General features: G+C 40.2%; 1 protein-coding gene across 1 annotated transcript; it reads left to right on the top strand.

Annotated features, from left to right (window-relative positions):
• Positions 1-262: 262 nt before the first annotated feature.
• LOC111663386 (uncharacterized) lies at positions 263-17,347 on the top strand. Its single transcript, XM_087176982.1, has 5 exons — positions 263-633; positions 7,632-7,720; positions 11,846-13,046; positions 16,855-17,114; positions 17,337-17,347. The coding sequence occupies exons 1-5, from the start codon at positions 377-379 to the stop codon at positions 17,345-17,347; spliced, it is 1,818 nt and encodes a 605-aa protein (XP_087033108.1). The 5' UTR covers positions 263-376.
• Positions 17,348-19,290: the final 1,943 nt, after the last annotated feature.

Below are 19,290 nucleotides of genomic sequence, written 5' to 3' on the forward strand. Positions count from 1 at the left end.
ACAGGAAGCAGACCTATCCAGTCCCAGACCACTTGAGAGGTCTGGGCTCGGAGCACATCAAAATTATGCTGCTCCTACCTCCTTGCTTACCTTCCTTTCCTTCCCTCCTTGCTTCCCTTCGTTGGCCCTGGCCTCTTATTGGCTGTAGAGCTGCTCTGCTCCTATTGGTCGACAGCAGTATAAAAACAGAGGCCGGGTAATCTTTGGGGTTAGATTGTCTGGAAACTTCCCATCACTTGGAGGTCGAACAGTAATAGTGAACCTGAACCTCTAACAGACACCATGCATTTTGCCGGGGTTTAGTAACATCACACAAACAACCTGCTGATATTCCTCTTTTTTTTTTTTAAGTGTCTGTCCCCTGATCGACTCAGACATGCGGCTGTCTCTGCTCTGCGTTTGGACGAATTGGATTTTAACTCTTCACACCGTAGCTCAGCATCATCCTCACCGAGAGGAGGGAGACGTGCAGCCTGGCCACCGCGAGGGGGTTCAGACCGGGTGGAGGAGGCAGAGCCTCGGCAGACCGACCCCGCTGCAGCCGGACGCCAACAAGCCGGCGGCGGTGAAGGAACCCGAGGAGAAGGTCAGAGGAGGGCAGGCCAGCGGCCGCAGGAGAGCACCTCTGACCGGGTGAGCACGATTATTTGTTTTTTAGGCCTACTCTGCAGCTGTTACATTGTTTTGTAACGTTACACCGGTTTTCATACATACTCCTCTGCTTGTTGAAGTCAAACAAACACAGTGTTTGTGTGTGTGTATTAACCATTATTTGATTAGCTCTACAACAAAAGCTCAGTCATGTTTTAGTAAAATGGTCCAGCTCCTCTTGACACACTTATGTTTTTACAACTGATAATAAATCATTAAACTCTCAAACCCAAACACAGAGCTTCTTACAGTAAAAACGGCTCATTCATTCTGTTAGACAAACCAATACGTTTCCTACTTTTTTTACGTTTACTGTGAAATTATTCTAAAGTACAGTTGTCTTTTTTGAAATAACATTTTTCATCAATTATGCTGCAATCAAATGATCAACATGCCTTAAAACTGAATGAATGAATGAATGAATGAACAGGTGGTCATTATCCATGAATCATTCCATCACAATTTCCCAGAGCCCAATGTGATTTCTTTAAATGTCTTGTTTTGTTTGACCAAAAGTCCAAATACACAAATTAATTTATTTCACAGTGACATTGTCTCTCATTTGAGAGGCTGAAATCAGAATATTTGGGATTGGTCCCATGCAGTTAAAGTGCTCACAGTGACAATGCTGACATGCTGATGTTTGGCAGGTCAGTTGTTGTTAAGTGTCTGGAAGAGGATTTGTTGTGTAATTTGTAGTTGAAACATGTTGCCATGGTTTCTGAACTCAGAAAGTAAAAGAGAATTAATTTAAGCAGCTCACCGTGAGTGTCCCATGAATTTGAATGTGTGTGATTGGATGTTTCTGGCCGAAATGCATCTCTGGAGTCGTAGTTGACTTCTCGCCTTCAGTTTTTATGTCCACAGACGTCTCTTGTAGCTCTTGTAGGCCGAACTGAAATGAGATGTTCTGGTCTATGTAGAATTAATGCAGTTGCATCACAAAGCGCTGCTTCTGTCGTCTAGCAACCTTGATTGAAAACCCTTGTTTTTACTGTTGTACCATTAGCTGTTGAACTGAGCTGAAACCCAATACTTACATTTAACAGTGTGATCCTCAGGCTCTCTGTCAGTGTTGTTTGCTGCAATATTATTTTCATTACCAGCATGCAATGAATCTTGGGAAAAGAAGGACACAGTTGCTGGAACCTTTGAAATAGACACTGTCCTGCAGTAATTATGACAGGAGCAAAGGGAAAAGTGCAGTGACTTAGTATAAAGAGAAACAAAGTCCACGTCAGGAGGAGGTTGTGGTGGATGGATGAGTGTGACACAGAGCGGTGTTCGATTCCCATGTGAAAGTAGCTATTTATGTTGTTTCTATTATCCATGACCATTAACCACATTATAGTTATAGTAACCATGACAACTAAGATGGTCTATTGGTCAATTGTACAGTGAGCAGTGAATGAGTGAAGGAGGAGGTGATTTGACTGCAGCAGTAGAAAACATGATTCCTCTGAAACAAAGTTTTAACAGTTCAAACTGGTGTCAGAACATGAACCTGAAAGCTGTTGCATTAACCTGTGTTTCTGTGGTCAAGATATTGTTTGTTTAAAGGAAAAATCAGAAAAAGAGAATCCAGACTGAGGATGACCAGTTGAGGAAGCAGCAGCTCTCTCTCTTCACAGCTGTGCAGATGTTTCAGTCTGGAAGATTCACAGATACAACCAAGTTCAGCTGTAGATGATTCTGTCTATAGGTTACCTGATGTAACTGATGTAGTCCAAGTGTGTATGACCATAAGACATCCGACCAATCATCCTCTGCAGGTGTGTTGGACTGCAGACACCTCAGGAATGTGTGAAATTCTGTGTGTGTGTGTGTGTGTGTGTGTGTGTGTGTGTGTGTGTGTGTGTGTGAGTGTGAGAGTGAGAGAGTATGTGTGTTGACTTTGCATCCATCACTTGACTGTCAGTCAGACTTGCACTTGAGGCCAGTCTCACACACACACACACACACACACACACACACACACACACACACACACACACACACACACACACACATACATACACACACAAAGTTTATAAGGCCAGTCAGTTCACAGGGTTTAGGATTAGTTGCAGAGATCTCGATATTGTGTGTGTGTGTGTGTGTGTGTGTGTGTGTGTGTGTGTGTGTGTGTGTGTGTGTAAACAGAGCAGCTTTAAAGAGGTTATAAACAGGCATGTTTGTCTAAGTGTGTGAAAAGGGGAAAGAGTTCTTCTTGGCCCTGAGAGTCCTGTTAGACTGTACACACACACACACACACACACACATATACACACACACACACTCAATCAATCAATCAAATATGTGGATTTTTAACAGACGCTCACACTCAGTAAGTCTCTCCTTTGTCAGGCTCAGTAACAGACATATCTCTCTGTATAATGCAATGATCACACAGTTGAATTAACACGTCTCTGAAACACACTCAATAAAAACTGAACATTAACCTTGATGGAGCATTTACTGCAGGTCTGTTGGATAAGACTGACTTAGATGTTCTTCATAAACTGGTAACTGAATGTAATCTGAAACTTAAAACTATTGACTTACAACGGTAGAACAATTTATGACCTTATAGCTTGACTCACTTTGTGCAAAACTTAAAATATTCCACATGTAGAGAGAACAACACAGTAAGTTAAGTGTTGATGTGAGAGATAATACTGATAACCACGATCATTTTGGTTACTATAATTCTGATACTAAATTTCAATACCATTTCATGTCTAGTCTGGACCACTTATGTTCAAATCCTGATTTTATAACTGTGACATCGTCTGACAAAATCACCAAATACACAAATGAAAGAAAAAGACTGAGCTGTGATTTGAGCTGTATTTACTGTAACATGATCACTCAGAGAGAAAGTTAGAAGAGACACAATATCTTTATTAGTCTGTCACACAGAGCACAGCATCCTTCTGAGATCCACAATAGTCCTTATTTACTTCAACTCCAGAACGTAACAGACCTTTATCACAGGCAGGTCTTTATGTCTACTCCCTCTGTTTGATATGTAGAGTTGGTCATAGTCGTTAATATGAAGCCTCGTTACCAGTGACTACTCTCGCTCCCTCCCTCTCTCTGCTCAGTGTGTCTTATGTTTAGTTATTCCTCTGCCTCCTTCAGTAATAATGATACATGTAATCAAAGTAGTTTATTTGCTGTACTGGAGGTGAGGCTCAGTGTATTGGAAGTGCTCCTCCTCTTCCCTGCAGTTCCCAAGCAGCCGGGAAACCAGAACGGCATGGTAGATTGTGGCTCAGCACTCCACTGACCAGTGGTGGAAATATAGTCAGTCAGTCATGAGATTATAGGGCTGGCCCGGCTGTTGCGGTCCAACTCTTAGGTTGCCAACCTGGCAACCCAAGAGTTGTTCTTATTAGTGCTTAGTTGTGCTTATAACTGTAAAGCATTATTAACTGATTTATTAACTGTTAATACTTTTAATAATTGATGCCTTATCAAGAAGTGCTGTTACTTGTTTTAACTGTTTGATGTGTTGGTGAACTAAAGACAGTTTTCCATTCTGATGAACAGTAAAGTTGAATTCTATTTGATTCTGTTCTAAAAGCTGTGAGGAGATGAACTGAAGTTTTGAGCTACTCAGACTTCAAGCAGCAAGGAGCTCCTCACTTTGATGAAACAAAAGGTTTAAGTTGTTAAACATCTTCACAGTGTGGCTGGGGTTAAATCTCCTCCTCATTTCTCTGTGTGAAGGACATGTGGAGACTCAGTGGGAGAGAAAACAGAAGATGAAAGGTGAAAGCTAACAGACGGCTCAGTGTCCTCTCAGGGAGAAAAAGGAGAACATTTGAAGTTGTTGAGAGCATAGGAGCTGTGGTGGGAGAACATGGACTCCATGATGTTACTTGATCACTCTTTCTGTTGATGCTTGCATTTTACCTCACAGTGACTTTCAGTGAGTGCAGCAGTAGAACCAATGAGTGTCTATGAAATCACTAAAACCTGATATGAAGTGATGTCGCTACATTTAAGAGACCGTACTGCAGGTTCTGCATGCTCTTATCAACCAGGACAAATTCGCTACCTCATATCCTCCGAATGATTTCCAAAATCTTCCATATTCCAAATCTCAATGAAAATCATTTTGCAGACTAGAAACTTGATGCAGACATTAGCCCATCAGGCAGCACAGCTGTCCTTAAACTGACACTAATGTCAGTTTGACTAATCACTTTTACTGAGGTGGGTAAGGGGCTGAGGGGTTTAGCAAAGAGATACTGAAGAGTTTGGAGGGTCAGCTCTTTTTTTAGTCTTTCCAAAAGCAAAATTAATCTTCTGGTCGAACATAAACCTGGGTCCTCTGAGTCCCATATACTTCCACATATGGGCAGATTCTGGCTGTTATTCTCCTGTATTGACTGACAGCTGGAAGATTTTCTGTGTGTGCACAAGAATTGGTCCAGATGTGGAAGTAGCATCTGTCAGTCATGTGGTATATGGGCCAGATTCAGGCCTTGGAACCAGGCGTATACTGGGCCAGGAGAAAACAAACATGTGGCCTAAGTATGGGCTGGGTTTAGTTTGCTAGAGCTGAAGTGTAAGGAATGCCTTAAACACTGTTTATCTGCTCTAATTTTAGCATGTCCAGCTAACTATCTCATGCCTAAAGCAGTAACCCATGGCCAGTTGAAACTCATTATATGGAGGTGCAGGTTCAGTGCAGGGGCCGGTCCTGGATGCGATCAGGGTTGAGGCTAACATTAGCAGGGAAGTTTACATGTAACAATTTCACCCAGAGTTACCTGAGATAGTTGCGTTTGTCAAACATATCAGTTAGTCCTCATCCTAAAAGCCCTTTCTCTGGTAATTAAAAAAATTAAACATGGTTTGAGAAATATGCAAGTTAAGTAGCTTAACAGGGTTATGTTAAAATTAGTCCGATTTTTTCCTTATCGTAACATTAGAGCTCTTTCTCCACTGCAGTACTACATCCGTGCTGTTTCTTCTCTACACCATCAGCAGGTGGGGATAAAAACTTTTTACCTTGAACGTTCTAGTGTTAGCAGTCTGTTAGCATGACAGCTACACATTTAAGACTCTTTTACAGGATTCTCATTTTAAAACGAGTCAGTTGAAAACACAGAAAAATTGGATTGCAAGTCGGCTAGAAATGAGAGGCTGTTTTCCTCTGCCTCTGCCTAACATCAGAGACCTGATTTTTAAAAAATATTTCACATATTTGTGTGTTAAGTCTGTCACCATTATTATTGTGAACTGTGAAATTAGAGGGGGCAAGGCTTAGTGACCTGTCAGTTACCTATACCAATCAGCGTCTGGCTGTTGGATGATCAGATGATTTCTGGTCTCTGTTACACAGAGTTGGTTTCAGTTCATTTAGGTTAACACGCATACACACACACACACACACACATACACACACACACACACACACACACACACAATAACAGAAAATAATACTTCAGGGGTGGGTGTTCTCATTCATTCACACTCACGGCCTCATGCTGCAGGTGTATGTGTCTCTTTAATCCTTTTGGCAAATATTAGAGATACCATCTTCACATTTGGAAACAAATCAGTAACAACTAATCCATCATCCATATTAAATTACACTTGGTCGTTCCACCACTTTGGTCCAACTGAAATATCTCAACAGCTGTTGGATGGATTTGGTCAAGATGTTGGTTCCCCTCAGGATGAACTGTGATGACTGATCATCCATCATCAGCATTTTAATGTGTTTGATATGTTCTCTGCTAATTCAAATGTTGGTGTTGTGTTGTGCAGCCCATTGTGTTGAATTTACTACATGTAGTGGACACTGCAATATAATGACAGACGGCGATACAGGGCACTATACAGTAATATAAATAAGGGACTGATGTTGGACACAGCCTGAGACCTGCCCAGACTGTGTGTACAGACTCAATACTGAGTGAGTGTGTGTAGACTAGTGTGTCTAAACATAGCTTTACCATTAACTCACACACATACACAGGTCCTGGTGTGTGTGAGGGAGTGAGTGGGGCCTCCTCTGCAGCTACAATACACCCAGTACACTGTAAGTAATGATTAAATCCTCTGCGGGGAGGCTGTGTCCACACTCAGCCGGCAACATTTAAAAAAACATCTTTTACTCTCCACTGTGGCCTCCATCATCCTGGGTTTCCGCAACAATTATGACTCCAGCCTCTCTTCTGTTTAATAAATTCTTTCAAATCAGTCATGTCAAATGTGTTAATTTGTTAAAAACTAAAGTGTAAATCATTCAAGACCAACTGAAATCTGAACACTGAAACCTCCTCGAGAGTTGTTCACTTGTGTTGCGTGTATACAGTATGTACTTCAATCTTCATACTCATTATGTTTTACTGCTGAAACTTTCTAAAATAACCAATAAAGTAATTTTAAAAAACGCCCTCATGCATGGGAAGGAAGTGGCATTAACACTGTCAGCACTCAGTGTTCAAAGTGGTTAGAAATAAAAAGCCTTTAATAAATATGAGCTAATAAAACATTATTGTCTGTGCTGAATTTCTTCAATATATAAAGTTAATTGATTAGCTTCCTACTCTCCTTCACTTTTCAAATGTGGTGAAACTGTTCCCAAACAATCCTATTGACACATTTCTCACACACACACATACACACACACACACACACACATACACACACACACATACACAAACACACACACACACAAACACACACACTTCCTGTTACACACGGCTGTGAAGTTGTGTTGGCCTGTCACTTTGATGGGGGGTCTAACCCAGTGTTGGTCTGTTAATTGATTCCTTTTCCCAGAAGGCCAAGAGGCTATCAGTCTGCAGCACACACACATTTAATGCTCTGTTCCATTCTTCTCAGATGTCGGAGCTGGGAATGACATCACATCACAGTTAACATCAAATCACAAGCTTGCTTTGCTATTGTTGTTTACTTACTTGGAGTTATAAAAATAATCTCTCTCTCTCTCTCTCTCTCTCTCTCTCTCTCTCTCTCTGTGTGTGTGTCAGTCCTCATGTCTGTGGAGGTCAGTGCTGCGTTGGATGGACTTTGACGCCTAGAACCAGGAGATGCACCAAACGTGAGTACAAGCTGCCGCCGCCATTTGTTGTCCCACTTTGAATCAAACCACAGTCTCACTTGAGGTGAGTGAAATTCTAGTATTATTTTATTATTACCATGAATCAGCAAGTACACCTGGCTTTGCTTGTTAACTAGCTATTAGCAGAAACAGTATAGAAACCAGGACGCTTCATTTCCGTTTATTTCCTGTATCTGTGTGACGCGAGTTTCTTCACCTCCCTGCCCCTTTAGGAGAAAATTAACTTTATTGAACATATCAACTGCTGACATCGCCAACCGATAACGAGATGTTTAGATGGACCAGAGTTATTTTTTGGATTGAATACTTATACGATAAACCATGGATTAAACTTTAAAACAAATTTTTGGATTAGCTAGGCGTTGGGGGTGGAGTCAGACACTGCCAAGATGGCAACAGTGGAGCAGCTCACCTTGAGCCTCATCTGCTCGTCGGATGACGTCACAGAGGCTACATCCATCTTTATTTACAATCTATGGTTTTGTTTGCCAAAACTGAACGGCTAGTTAAAAGTACATTGTTTATGTTGGGGTTAGTGGTTCATGGTTTCAAAATTCATAACACAGAGCAATAAGTGACTGTTCTACCTCTGTTTTTGCTGTTAACCCACAGCACACAGTTTACAAGGAGAACAGATTTACACATTTACCATCAACATCCAGTCAGTGTTGAAATGATGACTCCTGATATCAGACAGAAGTGAACCAAAACAGCTTCTTGTTTTTAGTTAACAACTATTGATGTTTGTTGTCTGAATAGACAAGTGATTGAACAGCTGTAGTCAGTAAGCTAAATAAAGGCTAAGTTCACAGTTTTTCAAATTTATAGTCCTCATTTTTTGCAACAATGTTTTCCAAAATGAAGTTTATGTGGTTTAAGCGGTCTGAGTTAAACATGTTAAGTGGATATCTTTAGAAGTATTTATTTTATCGTGAAAACTTTGTTTATGTGGACACTGGTTCCCCATTGAGTTCCAATGGAAGGACAGTAACAAAGAGGAAGAGTAAATTTAAGAAGAGTTGTTGTTTATTTCCCATATGAACAAGAGGAATGATGTCAGATAGAAAATCAGTTTCAGTTTTGATAAAGACACCTGAATGTTGTTTTAATGAAGATTTGAAGAACTGGGTTAGGGTTAGGGTTAGGGTTTATAATATGTAATATAAGTAATATTAACCTGTTGTATTCATACATGACATCATGCTAACTGACTGAGGCAATCATCCATGCACTTTGTTTTAGGGCTGAATCAGGTTGGACTACATTTAGTCTGATTTGGTCCTAATTAACATAATATAACCTAACAGCAATTACATTGCAACATATTATGATTTTGATAAACAGTTTTTGTTTATAAGTTATACCTCTTTATAAATGTTTACATAATTAAATTGTTGTTACATACCTAATGAAGGTGCTGCTGACTCATTTTAACATGAGAACTAAATATGCACTTGATCATGCACTAAACAGGATTTGCAAATGTGCATGTACACAACAAATGTAGATTGTTTTATGACAGAATGAAAACAAACTGCTACGTTCCCTCCAAAACACACTGATTGCTGCAGATGAGTTGTATGTAAATGTGGTTTATAGAGGAGGCTGCACACACAGGACCCATGGTTTCTTTCAGGTTGGGATTATACGGCTGTGAATGTCCTGCAGAAACTCGTGAATGAATGGAGACAGATTAACCCTCTCTGGCTGGAGGCTTACACACACACACACACACACACACACACACACACCTCTAAGTTCCAGGGGGCTCAGAGCCTGCAGCGTAAAGCTTTTCTGTTTGGTCACATTGTCCTGAAAGAAGAAAACTCAAAAACACACAGCACACATAAACAACTGTGTAGAGGAGACGGTCGGATGGACAGACGGACGGTCTGTCTCTCTGGATTTTTTCCAAATGTTGAAAATCTGAAAAAGTGAAAATGCAGATCAGTTTGTTTTTGCATCAACTCTGCTGAATGACAAAACTCCACAGTTCACAGCTCCAGAACTTTCACTAAGTCATCTCAACCCAAGGTCTACTTACTGGCTTTTCCTCTACGAGTTTCAAAGTGAGAGCAGCTGTTTCAGAGTGCTGTCCTTAGATTGACCGACAGTCATCTCTGTCCACGTCTCTGACGGACATGAAACTCTCCTCAGAGCAGAAGATGAACATCTGTGTTAGTCAACTACAACTACCAGGGTGCATTTCAGCCAAAATCATCCAACCATAGCAAGTTTTACAGAATTGTTTGTTTAGTTGTGAATGAAGACTTTTCATTCTGAGAGTTTTGTATGTTTTAGTATGACTATTTTTAGTTCTAAATGGGATATTTTTCTGTATTCACAGACTGTTTATATTCATTGCCTCCATGTGATGTATTTCGCTGTTATCACACACTTTTATCAGCTGATGATTTTGGTGCTTAGTGGACAACTTACCTGGATATGGGGACACTTAAACAGCAGTTTGTTTTTCTGAAGGTTCAGCTGTGAACTCCACTGAGTCACATTTCTTATTTCTTGTCGTTCGTGAGTTTATGTCAGATGAATTGAACTTGAATAGGATTTGTTCATTGCTATGTATTGTAAGTGTGAGTCGACCTATTAGACTGACAGAAGTCTCTGTCCTCTGAGTCTCTGTCCTCAGTAGTACTGAGACTAACTCTACATGTCAGCTTATTTTTTTCTCTATTGTTGCCGTTTTTTCTCGATCAAATGAAGGCTGTAAATAAATATAGGGGTTGTTGTATGTTCTACAGCCTGTAAAGGTCTTTATATGTAAATAAAACTGACTTGACTTTTCTTGTCCTTATTTTTTAGCATGAAAAATGGCAATGCAGTCAAAATCATTAGCAGCCATGGGCCTGACTCAGTTTATGAACTATTGTCCAGCAGGTTTTCTTCTGTCATGTGCAGGGGTGGACAGTAACAAAGTACATTTACTTGAGTACTGTACTTTAGTATATTTTTCCAGTATCTGTACTTTACTTGAGTATTATTTAAGTACTCTTACTTTGAAGCAGAGCTTCTAGTCAGAAGAATGAATTTTATTTTATTTTCTAAAAGTGTAATAGACCATACACTGTGTTGATCACAGCCAACTCCTATGCTGTCAGTCATGTTGTGCTGCTGCATGTTTGAACAGCTCAGTTTGAACCCGGCAGTGTCCTAACAGTGGCTACTAGATAAAGATGAAGCAGAAGATGCTTCAAGTCCATGTTTAAAAATTATTAAATGAGATAAAGATTCCTTTTGTTTAAATGTTTGCTGTGTTCAGCATGACCAGAATTCATCTCTACTTACAGAAATTTGCCATCCAACTTTGGAAAGCATGTTGAGTTAAGTGTTTATTTCCAGATAAATAGCTTGTAGTTAAAGTTGAAGTAGTTAAAGTACTCTAGTACTTTAACTCAGGTAAAAATGTGACTTAAAAACTTTCACTTGTATTAGAGTCATATTTAACCAGGAGGATCTGTACTGTGACTCCAGTAATGCAGCTGTGGACTAAGTCAACCTCTGGTCATGTAATCAGGAAAAGAAAATATCATAAATAAAAGACAAGAGGTTAAACAATGAAAATTAACAAGCGAGCAAAAATCATTCTTCGAAACATGTACAACCACCTATTTATAAAAATGATAACTTGTACAGAATACAGCATTTGACAGAAACAACATCAGGAAGAAAAGAGAAATATATTTTATATAAAGTAAAAATTCAAATGTTCAGGAGCTGAAAGAAGAGACACAAGACGTGTTTAAACTGTGAAAATGAGGAGGGACTTCTGACGTCTTTTTTTTTTTTTTTTTTTGTAAACATGCTAATTGTTGTCATATCTCAGCATCTCATTTTAGTCAAATAATGTTGTATACATGTGAAAGGTTTTGTGCTCTTGAATCCAGGCTTTATCAATGATAGTGTTAGGTGTGTGTGGTCCTTTTTTTTTTTTTGATGAATCAAAATTGAAAACCAGTTTTATGATGTTTACTGTTGATTTTTGTTCTTTTTCTAATCTTAAATGAATTGATAAATTAAATATTTATTACTTTTCTTCTTTTTTCTGTCCTTCTCCTCTCTGTCTCCGATCCTTGTCTCCTCCTGCAGCCAGATGTTTTCCTCGTTGCCATAACGGAGCGTTGTGCCGACAATCTAATCGCTGTGTTTGCCGGCAAGGTTTCCACGGTCCTCGCTGTGAGTTTTCCACGGTGACGTTTTCTGTGCTAGAGCGGCCACTGACCTCCCTCCAACCCACCATCATCCCACACAGGCCTCCTGTCCAATTCAACCCCCCCCATAATCCTCCAGGACCAACCACCACCCCGAAGAGAACCACCAGACCTGTTCAATGCCACGTCATGGCAGCTTGCTCTGGTCCTGCTGCCATTTTCCCTCTGTTTGCCTCCACCAGAGCTGCCACAACAAAGATCACCAGCAAAGCTGCCATTTTAAATGCTAAACCAGGAGCCTCAGACCTGGATCCATCTACTCCAGCTGAAACCCACAACAGAGAAGAGGATGCTAAGATCCCCATCTCTGGTTCTGCTAAGTGTAGACTCAAAACTGAAGGTGTTCAAAAAAGGTTTCCACTGCCTGAGGAGAACCAGGCCTCTCTGAAAAGTAAGGAGGTGAAGATGAAGATCACAGCTGAGGAAGCACTGACTAAAGCTGGATCTAAATCTGGAACCTGTACCAGAGACACTGAGGCCAAAGAGGAAGGAGCACAGATCACAGAAAAAACTCCAACCCTGAAGTCTGATCCAGAACCTGAGGCCGAGGAAGCTTTACACTCAAATTCAGAGACAAGATTCGCCTCCTTTAAAACCTCTAGTGTGGAGTCCCATCCACAGACTGAGATACAGGAAGGAGCAGATCCAGGGTCTCTGACTGAAAACCAGAATCTAGAGTCTCTTTCAGGGTCTGAGACTGAAGAAAGGTCTATGACAGCAGATGAAAGTGTAATCCGACAGTCTGGCTCAGCTAAAAGATCAACAGCCTACACAGTCCCAAACCTGAGGCCTGAAGCAGAGAGAGGAGGATCTCTGATGTCCAGGTCTGGGTCTGGGTCTAAAGAAGAACAAACTAGTTCAAGTTCTGAGTCAGAGGAAAGGGAAGGGGTCTTTAAAATCTCACAGGTAAAGTTTTATTCAGGGTCTAAAGTAGAGAACCAGAGACGGGCAAGCTCTAAGATTCCAGACCTGGGGTCTGATCAGGTTCTGAGAGGGGAGAGAACTGTGGATCCTGCAGAGACGAGGAGGAAGGAGGTGGAGAGGCTGAAGAGCGGAGGAGCAAAGAAGCAGTTGCTGAGGTAAGATTACTGCTCTCTCCTCACGCTTAGTGCAGGATGTTACCGTGGGCAACTGCCCAACTTCCTCCTCCCTCTCTTCTCCTCCTTCCGCTCCTCTTCCTCTTCTCCCTCTCTCTCCTCCTCCTCTTCCTGTTCCTCCTCCTCCATCTCTCCACTTTCTCCCTTTCTCCTCGTCCCTCTCTCCCCTTCTCCTCGTCCCTCTCTCCCCTGTGAGAACAGTTTGTGTTTGAGTCCAGACTGCAGAGTTGGTGCAGTTCTCTGTTCAGACTGCAGGTGGAGCTCTTCACCTGATTTTACTCACTGTGACCACATACTGCACACTGTGGTAAAGGTTTATTTTGGTCTGTAAATAAGTACACAAACAACATGGAAAAAAACAATAAGAAACAGACATTTATGCGAATTTATAATAATAGTATCTATTATAATATTTTTTATTAAAGTGCTTTTGATAAAGAAAAAAAAAAACTGTCATGGAAGGTACAGGATGTCCAGTAGGTAGTTAGACCACACTTCAGGGCTGTCATGGAAAACAACATGTTGACTTTATATGTCAAGTTTAAAAGGTCAGCAAATGAAAACGTAATGAAACATCAGTAGTGGATGGTGACACAGGAATCTTACGCCACACAACTGTCAGACAAATTCAACCTAACAATGACGACGACAACACGGTATCCTTCAAAATAATGTTACAAATTAAAACTAAATAAAAAAAAATCATTATATAAAGATTCAGCAAAAAAATTACAGTGAATAAAATAGAGTAAAATACATAAAATACAATAAAATATGATAAAAGCAATAAAATAACAGGGAAAGTAAAACCTCATGTCACTGATTCTGCAGCCTCAGGTGTTCATGCAGGGAGTTCTGGTCTTCAGCAGTTCTCCTTTAGACCTGAACCAGGACTTATAAAAGATCCAGCAGAGTCCTGCTTTAGGATATGAGGCTCTGATTCATTCTGTAACGTAACTGTGAGCTAAACCATGAAGAGTTTCGAATGAATCAGTAAAATCTTCAACTTGAAAAGTGACCAGTGAGGAGAGGCTGAAACAGGAGTGACATGATCTGGTCTTCGACTGTTAGTTAAAATCCGAGCAGCTAATGATGTGGGTCAGTTGTTTTGCTTCAAACTGTGGATATAGTGAATTTCTGAAGACAAGACATGAGGATATAAAAGCATGTTTGACCGTCAGCATGAGAGAAAGGTCAACAGAGGTCAACATGTCTCCTCCTGGTCTCTGAGTTGACGTGAAGAGTTTGATCTGTGTCAGTGTGAGAAACCAGAGTCTCCTCGGTGTTGACAATCAACACAACCCTGAGTCACAGGTCAAAGGTCATGGAGGTCAGGGGTCAGAGCCAGTATCAGGACAGACTGTGGGAATACAAGATTCAGACCACAGGGAAATGAGTCTGGAGGGATTCTGGGTAACGTAGTTGCTTCAAACAGGCTGCAGTATCTGGTGTGAATATACACACACAGACAGTGGTTTAACAGCACCTGTTGCTGTTGACTCCTCCAACCATCTGGATCCAGAATATTCTGTCTGCTGCAGCATCAATAAGATTTTTAACACATTCCTCAAGTTGTGACTCCTGTTTCTAAACTAAACAAAGATGGGAGATGAAAACATCTCGTCTTCTTGCTCAGTTTTGTCACTTCCAGCTACCTGCTGAGTAAATCTACAGCCACACTGGTCAGAATCTTTTCATCCAGATGTTCAGAAGAATCTTTGAGAGTCTGCTACTTTATCCCTGTAGTCTGTCAGCAGAAGAAAATTTGAAGGGGAGGCCTTGAATACTTATTTAAAAAATGTTAGTAGCGAATAAAAAGCCACTACAATGAACTGATGGAATGTGGAGTCGCTGACAAAGAACCAGTGGTTGAAGAAATGTTGTTTATGGAAGAACTGATGCATTTCTTGCCTATAAGAAGAAAAGTGGAGGAAAAATGGGGGAAAAATCTAACTCCCTCTGTTTGATATGTAGAGTCATAGTTGTTAGAAGCCTCGTTACCAATGACTCCTCTTTGTCCCTGCTGATGCGGTTCAGCCAAAAAGAAGTTTCTTGAGGATAACACCTGTAGCACAGCACTTAGTGTTGTTAAACCACTGTCTCTACAATTTGCAGCCAATGATTCAAAGAAGGTTTTTTTTTAAATCTGTAAATCCATTAATATCCAGCTCTGATGTCTGAGCCCCAGCTGAAGAGAAAGAAGAAGCTCAGAGCATTGCAGCTGTACAGTTCCTGAGAATAACCCTACATAAAATGAAGAACACAAATCTCATGAAGAACAACAAATGTTTCCTTTCAGTCATCAGTCTTAAACCAGCTCCTCATGGCTTTAGTTTTATCTGCTCTGTCCAGCTCAGCTTTGAATAACTCGTAAAAGTCAAGGACAAACCAAAAGCTGTGAAGTTTGAGGTGAGGAGAGTGAAGCTCTGTCAGACTGCAGGGTGTTGGAGTGTGTGTTAGTTATCAGCTGTGGATGAATCTGTGGTGTTTATACATGGAGTTGCAGGAGGTCTGGGCTCCTTCTCACACTGTTTAAGGCCTTTGAGACAGAAACACAGACAGCGGCCCTCTCCCACATTGCTCTCAGCGTTAGAGATGAACAGAACGTTCCCACCAATTTTCTATCAGTCTGTAAATGTGGTCAAATGACAACAGCAGCCAAATGTGTAGTTGTGAACATCAGTATTTTAGCTCACATTTCTTCAAAACCCTGTTTCCCTTTTTATGTTGATGAGCAGCACCTATTCATCTGATAGCGCTAACAGTCCTGTCAGAATTCACAGCATTTTACTTTCATTTTGACTTTCTTGATGTATTTTAAATCAAGTGGTTTGTTGATTTGTGTCCCTGTCATTTGTACTCATCATGTTCCTGTATTGTTTTTAACAGTGTGGACAATTAACTTCCTGACTAACTAAAATAACTAATTTCTGATTCAAGTGGTTCTTTGATTTCACTCATTAGAGCAGCTTTGGTCGATTTTCCTTGGTTTTCCTAAAATATATCAATTTTCTTTCTGAAATTGTTTTGCTTCCCCTATGATCCACAGAGAAAGACTGAGCTGTATTATTATATAGTATTATGTGTTATGTTACCTCTGCTGGTTTAATGTGGCATCAAATATAGAAAAGCAGGAAATGTTTATATCTGGCAAAACAGGATTTTATTTGCCATTTTTTAATAAAGTAATCAAAACAGTTGCAGATATTTTTTTTATCAATCTACTATCTGATCAAGTGACTATTTGGTGCAGCTCTACTCAGCCCATCTGTCTGCTCTGGATGCATAGGTTCAAATCCTGTGGGGCTTAACCCGTAAAGAGGAGTCGCAGTACAGCTACTGTAACACATCCACAGCACCATTATTCACACAGCAGCAGCAGCTGTAGTCCCAGCAGTAACCATGACCACAGCTCGACTGAGCAGCTGCAGCTGATCACAACCGGAGGTTGTTTATGTTGCAGTTCGGCCTCTTCAGAGGAGCAGTGAACGCATCGTGTAGTCCTTCCTGTGGAGTGTTTTCCTGATCTGACAGTGTGATACAGCCGGACTGCACCAACAAACTCTGACTTCTTATATTTACAGCCAACTTGGTTTAAAACAACAATCTTGTAAAAAGGTGGCTTCAATATTTACTCTTTATATCTTTTCCAGTGAAAAGAGCATTTCACCCTCATATAGCCTCTAACACTCCACACATTTATCAGTGTGTTTAAATTGTGTATGACTTATTTTTGTGTATATTTTGTGTATATGATGTATTTTGTGTGTATGATGTATTTCTCTGACAGTCTGCAGGAGGCCCAGGCCGTTCTGCTGAGGAAGACTCTGTCACGGGGAGGAAGAGGAGACAAGATGGCTACCCTGCTGATGAAGCACATTGAGAAGGAGAGGAAGAAACTTCGCACTGTGACCTCCTCTTCTTCCTCTACCAACTCTTCCTCATCATCATCATCATCATCATCATCATCATCTACTTCAGTTAAAACCAGTGTGAAGAGTTTCCACACGCAGAGGGGCCAGTACACCGTCCACGTCACTGTACCCTCAGGTCAGTCACTATAACTTCACATGTCCACTAAAGAATATCAGCACCATGCTCTCATTTATGAAGGGTTTGTAAACTGTAATTAATGGCTTTATCAGTGATTAATAGATTAGTTGCTAAAGCTTTACAAATCAGTTATAAGCCATTAATGAGAACAAGATTTGGGTTGCCTAATCCTAGTCCTCCCCTAGTACCACACTTTCTTTTTACCTCTTTATATTTCAGTAACACGTTGAGGGAATCTCTTCAAATTTGGTACAAACATCAACTTGGTCTCCAGGATGACCGGATTAGAATTTATCGTGTGATAATTCTCATTCTAATAAAGCTGCAGCTCCTACACAACAAGCTAACTCAACAAAACAAAATGCTAGCTCTCACTACCTAGAGTTGAGCTAGAGAGACCAGATATCTGAAATGAAAACCGGGGACATTTCTTATTTGACGCTCAATAAATCAACAAAATATCCAATGTTTTTATCTATGAAATAAAAAAAAGGGAGACAATCAGGTTTCATCTATTTTGACTGTGCTTTGTTCCGTATTTTTGAGACTCAATTCAGTGCAAATCTATAGGAAATAAATATTACATCTTAGACTATTAAAACAGGGCGATTTGTATGAGATAGAAGGAAACCTCCTGTTCTCCCTCAGCCTGACTAAAACCGCACTTCTCATTGTCTTCTCATCATCATGTATCTTGGCCAATAATTTTATTGTTTTTGCCATTTTTCTACATGAAACTTAAACAGAGGGAGCAAAAAATACAACTGAGGGGGCTGAGCCTCTTAAAACTCACCTGTTCACTGACGACCAGTTTAAAGCTTGCGCAAAGCCGCATTGCAAGTCATAAAGATACATTTTAAACTTTTGTCACTATTAACATGCTACATATTGTAAGCTTATATAGATTCACAACATTTCAACTATTCAGTTCATTTTACAGAAATTATGAGCACAAAAGTGTAATTCATTCATTCATTCATTCATACCAGCATTATAAACCAGGAAGATGGCATGTGACAGTGGTGACTCCCTACCTTTTGAGGAGGTTATGAAGTCAGACTGTCTATTCTTTGATTACTTATTCCTTTTGTCCCTAAGAGTCCACAGATCAAAAGAATTAAAAGGGTTTTTTCATAAAAGTATTCCTGGTTATGAATGTTTTCATGTGAAGTCAATTGCAGACCATCAGGCAACTTATTCTTCTTCAGTCTTTCCAACATGAAAACAATTTTCTCAAATTCTGGCTGGGTGGCTTTGAGTATGTTTTTTTACTCCTAACCAATGAATGAACCACCTAACCTTTTCTCTGCCTAGGGACAAACAAAAATCTGATTGGATAACTCTGTTTAGATGGTTTTAGCTTAATTTCTGGAGCTGCTACAGCTAGCAGCCAGCCCCTTCTGTTGGCCAAAACAAGCATAATGCTAGACGTCTGCATCTCCGCTCTGCTCACAGTCTTTCCAATCTGTTTTTAATTCAAGTTAAAAATGGTGACAGCTCCAGATGGGGACAGGCCAGGAAGACGAGGACCTCGACACCCTAATTTAAATCTGTTGTACACTGTTTGGCATTTAATTCAATTCTGTCTGGAAAAGATAAAAAAAAAAAAAAAAGGTTAAAAATAAAATTACTAATCATAAGTCAAAAGTGTAACACACCAAGTTGAAATGATGAGATAGGGGGTTGAATGTTTGACTTATCATGAGTAATTACATTTTTATCAAGTCTACATTTTCATGTTTTTTTAATTTTTTTATTTAATTTGAATTCCTCCATGACCAAACCTCAGTGTGCCAGTGTGTATTTTTAACCTCCAGGCCGTAATGTGTTTATCTGGCAGTGGTAGGTTGAAGATATGAGAACAAAAATTATAATCAAGCCTTATCGTTTAGACATGTTAACACAAGTTGACAGACAGTGTATGTGTATGCACATGGGTCATTATTGTGTTTAATAACCGGTGTGCATCTGACATGGTGGTGCTGAGAGATAAAATGAACACAAAGGTCATGTCAGTCAGACATACACTACATTGTTAGAATGAGTTTTTTTCCATCTTCGTCCAAAAACAAGCCGACTGTGATTTAATGGAGCTGGAATGTGTGTGTGTGTGTGTGCGCAACAGATAAGGTGACTGTTAATACAGTCTCATAGTTCAGCCCTGATCACTGTG

This window comes from Seriola lalandi, unplaced genomic scaffold (assembly GCF_002814215.2).
Source record: "Seriola lalandi dorsalis isolate HSWRI2012SDOR001 ecotype SW California unplaced genomic scaffold, Sedor1 jcf7180002054575, whole genome shotgun sequence".
Taxonomy (NCBI): domain Eukaryota; kingdom Metazoa; phylum Chordata; class Actinopteri; order Carangiformes; family Carangidae; genus Seriola; species Seriola lalandi.

Coding starts and splice junctions, on each gene's coding strand:
- LOC111663386 (XM_087176982.1), top strand. CDS start 377: ATGCGGCTGTCTCTGCTCTGCGTTTGGACGAATTGGATTTTAACTCTT. Junction 634..7,631: donor AGGAGAGCACCTCTGACCGG/GTGAGCACGATT, acceptor TCTCTCTCTCTC/TCTCTGTGTGTGTGTCAGTC. Junction 7,721..11,845: donor AACCAGGAGATGCACCAAAC/GTGAGTACAAGC, acceptor CTCCTCCTGCAG/CCAGATGTTTTCCTCGTTGC.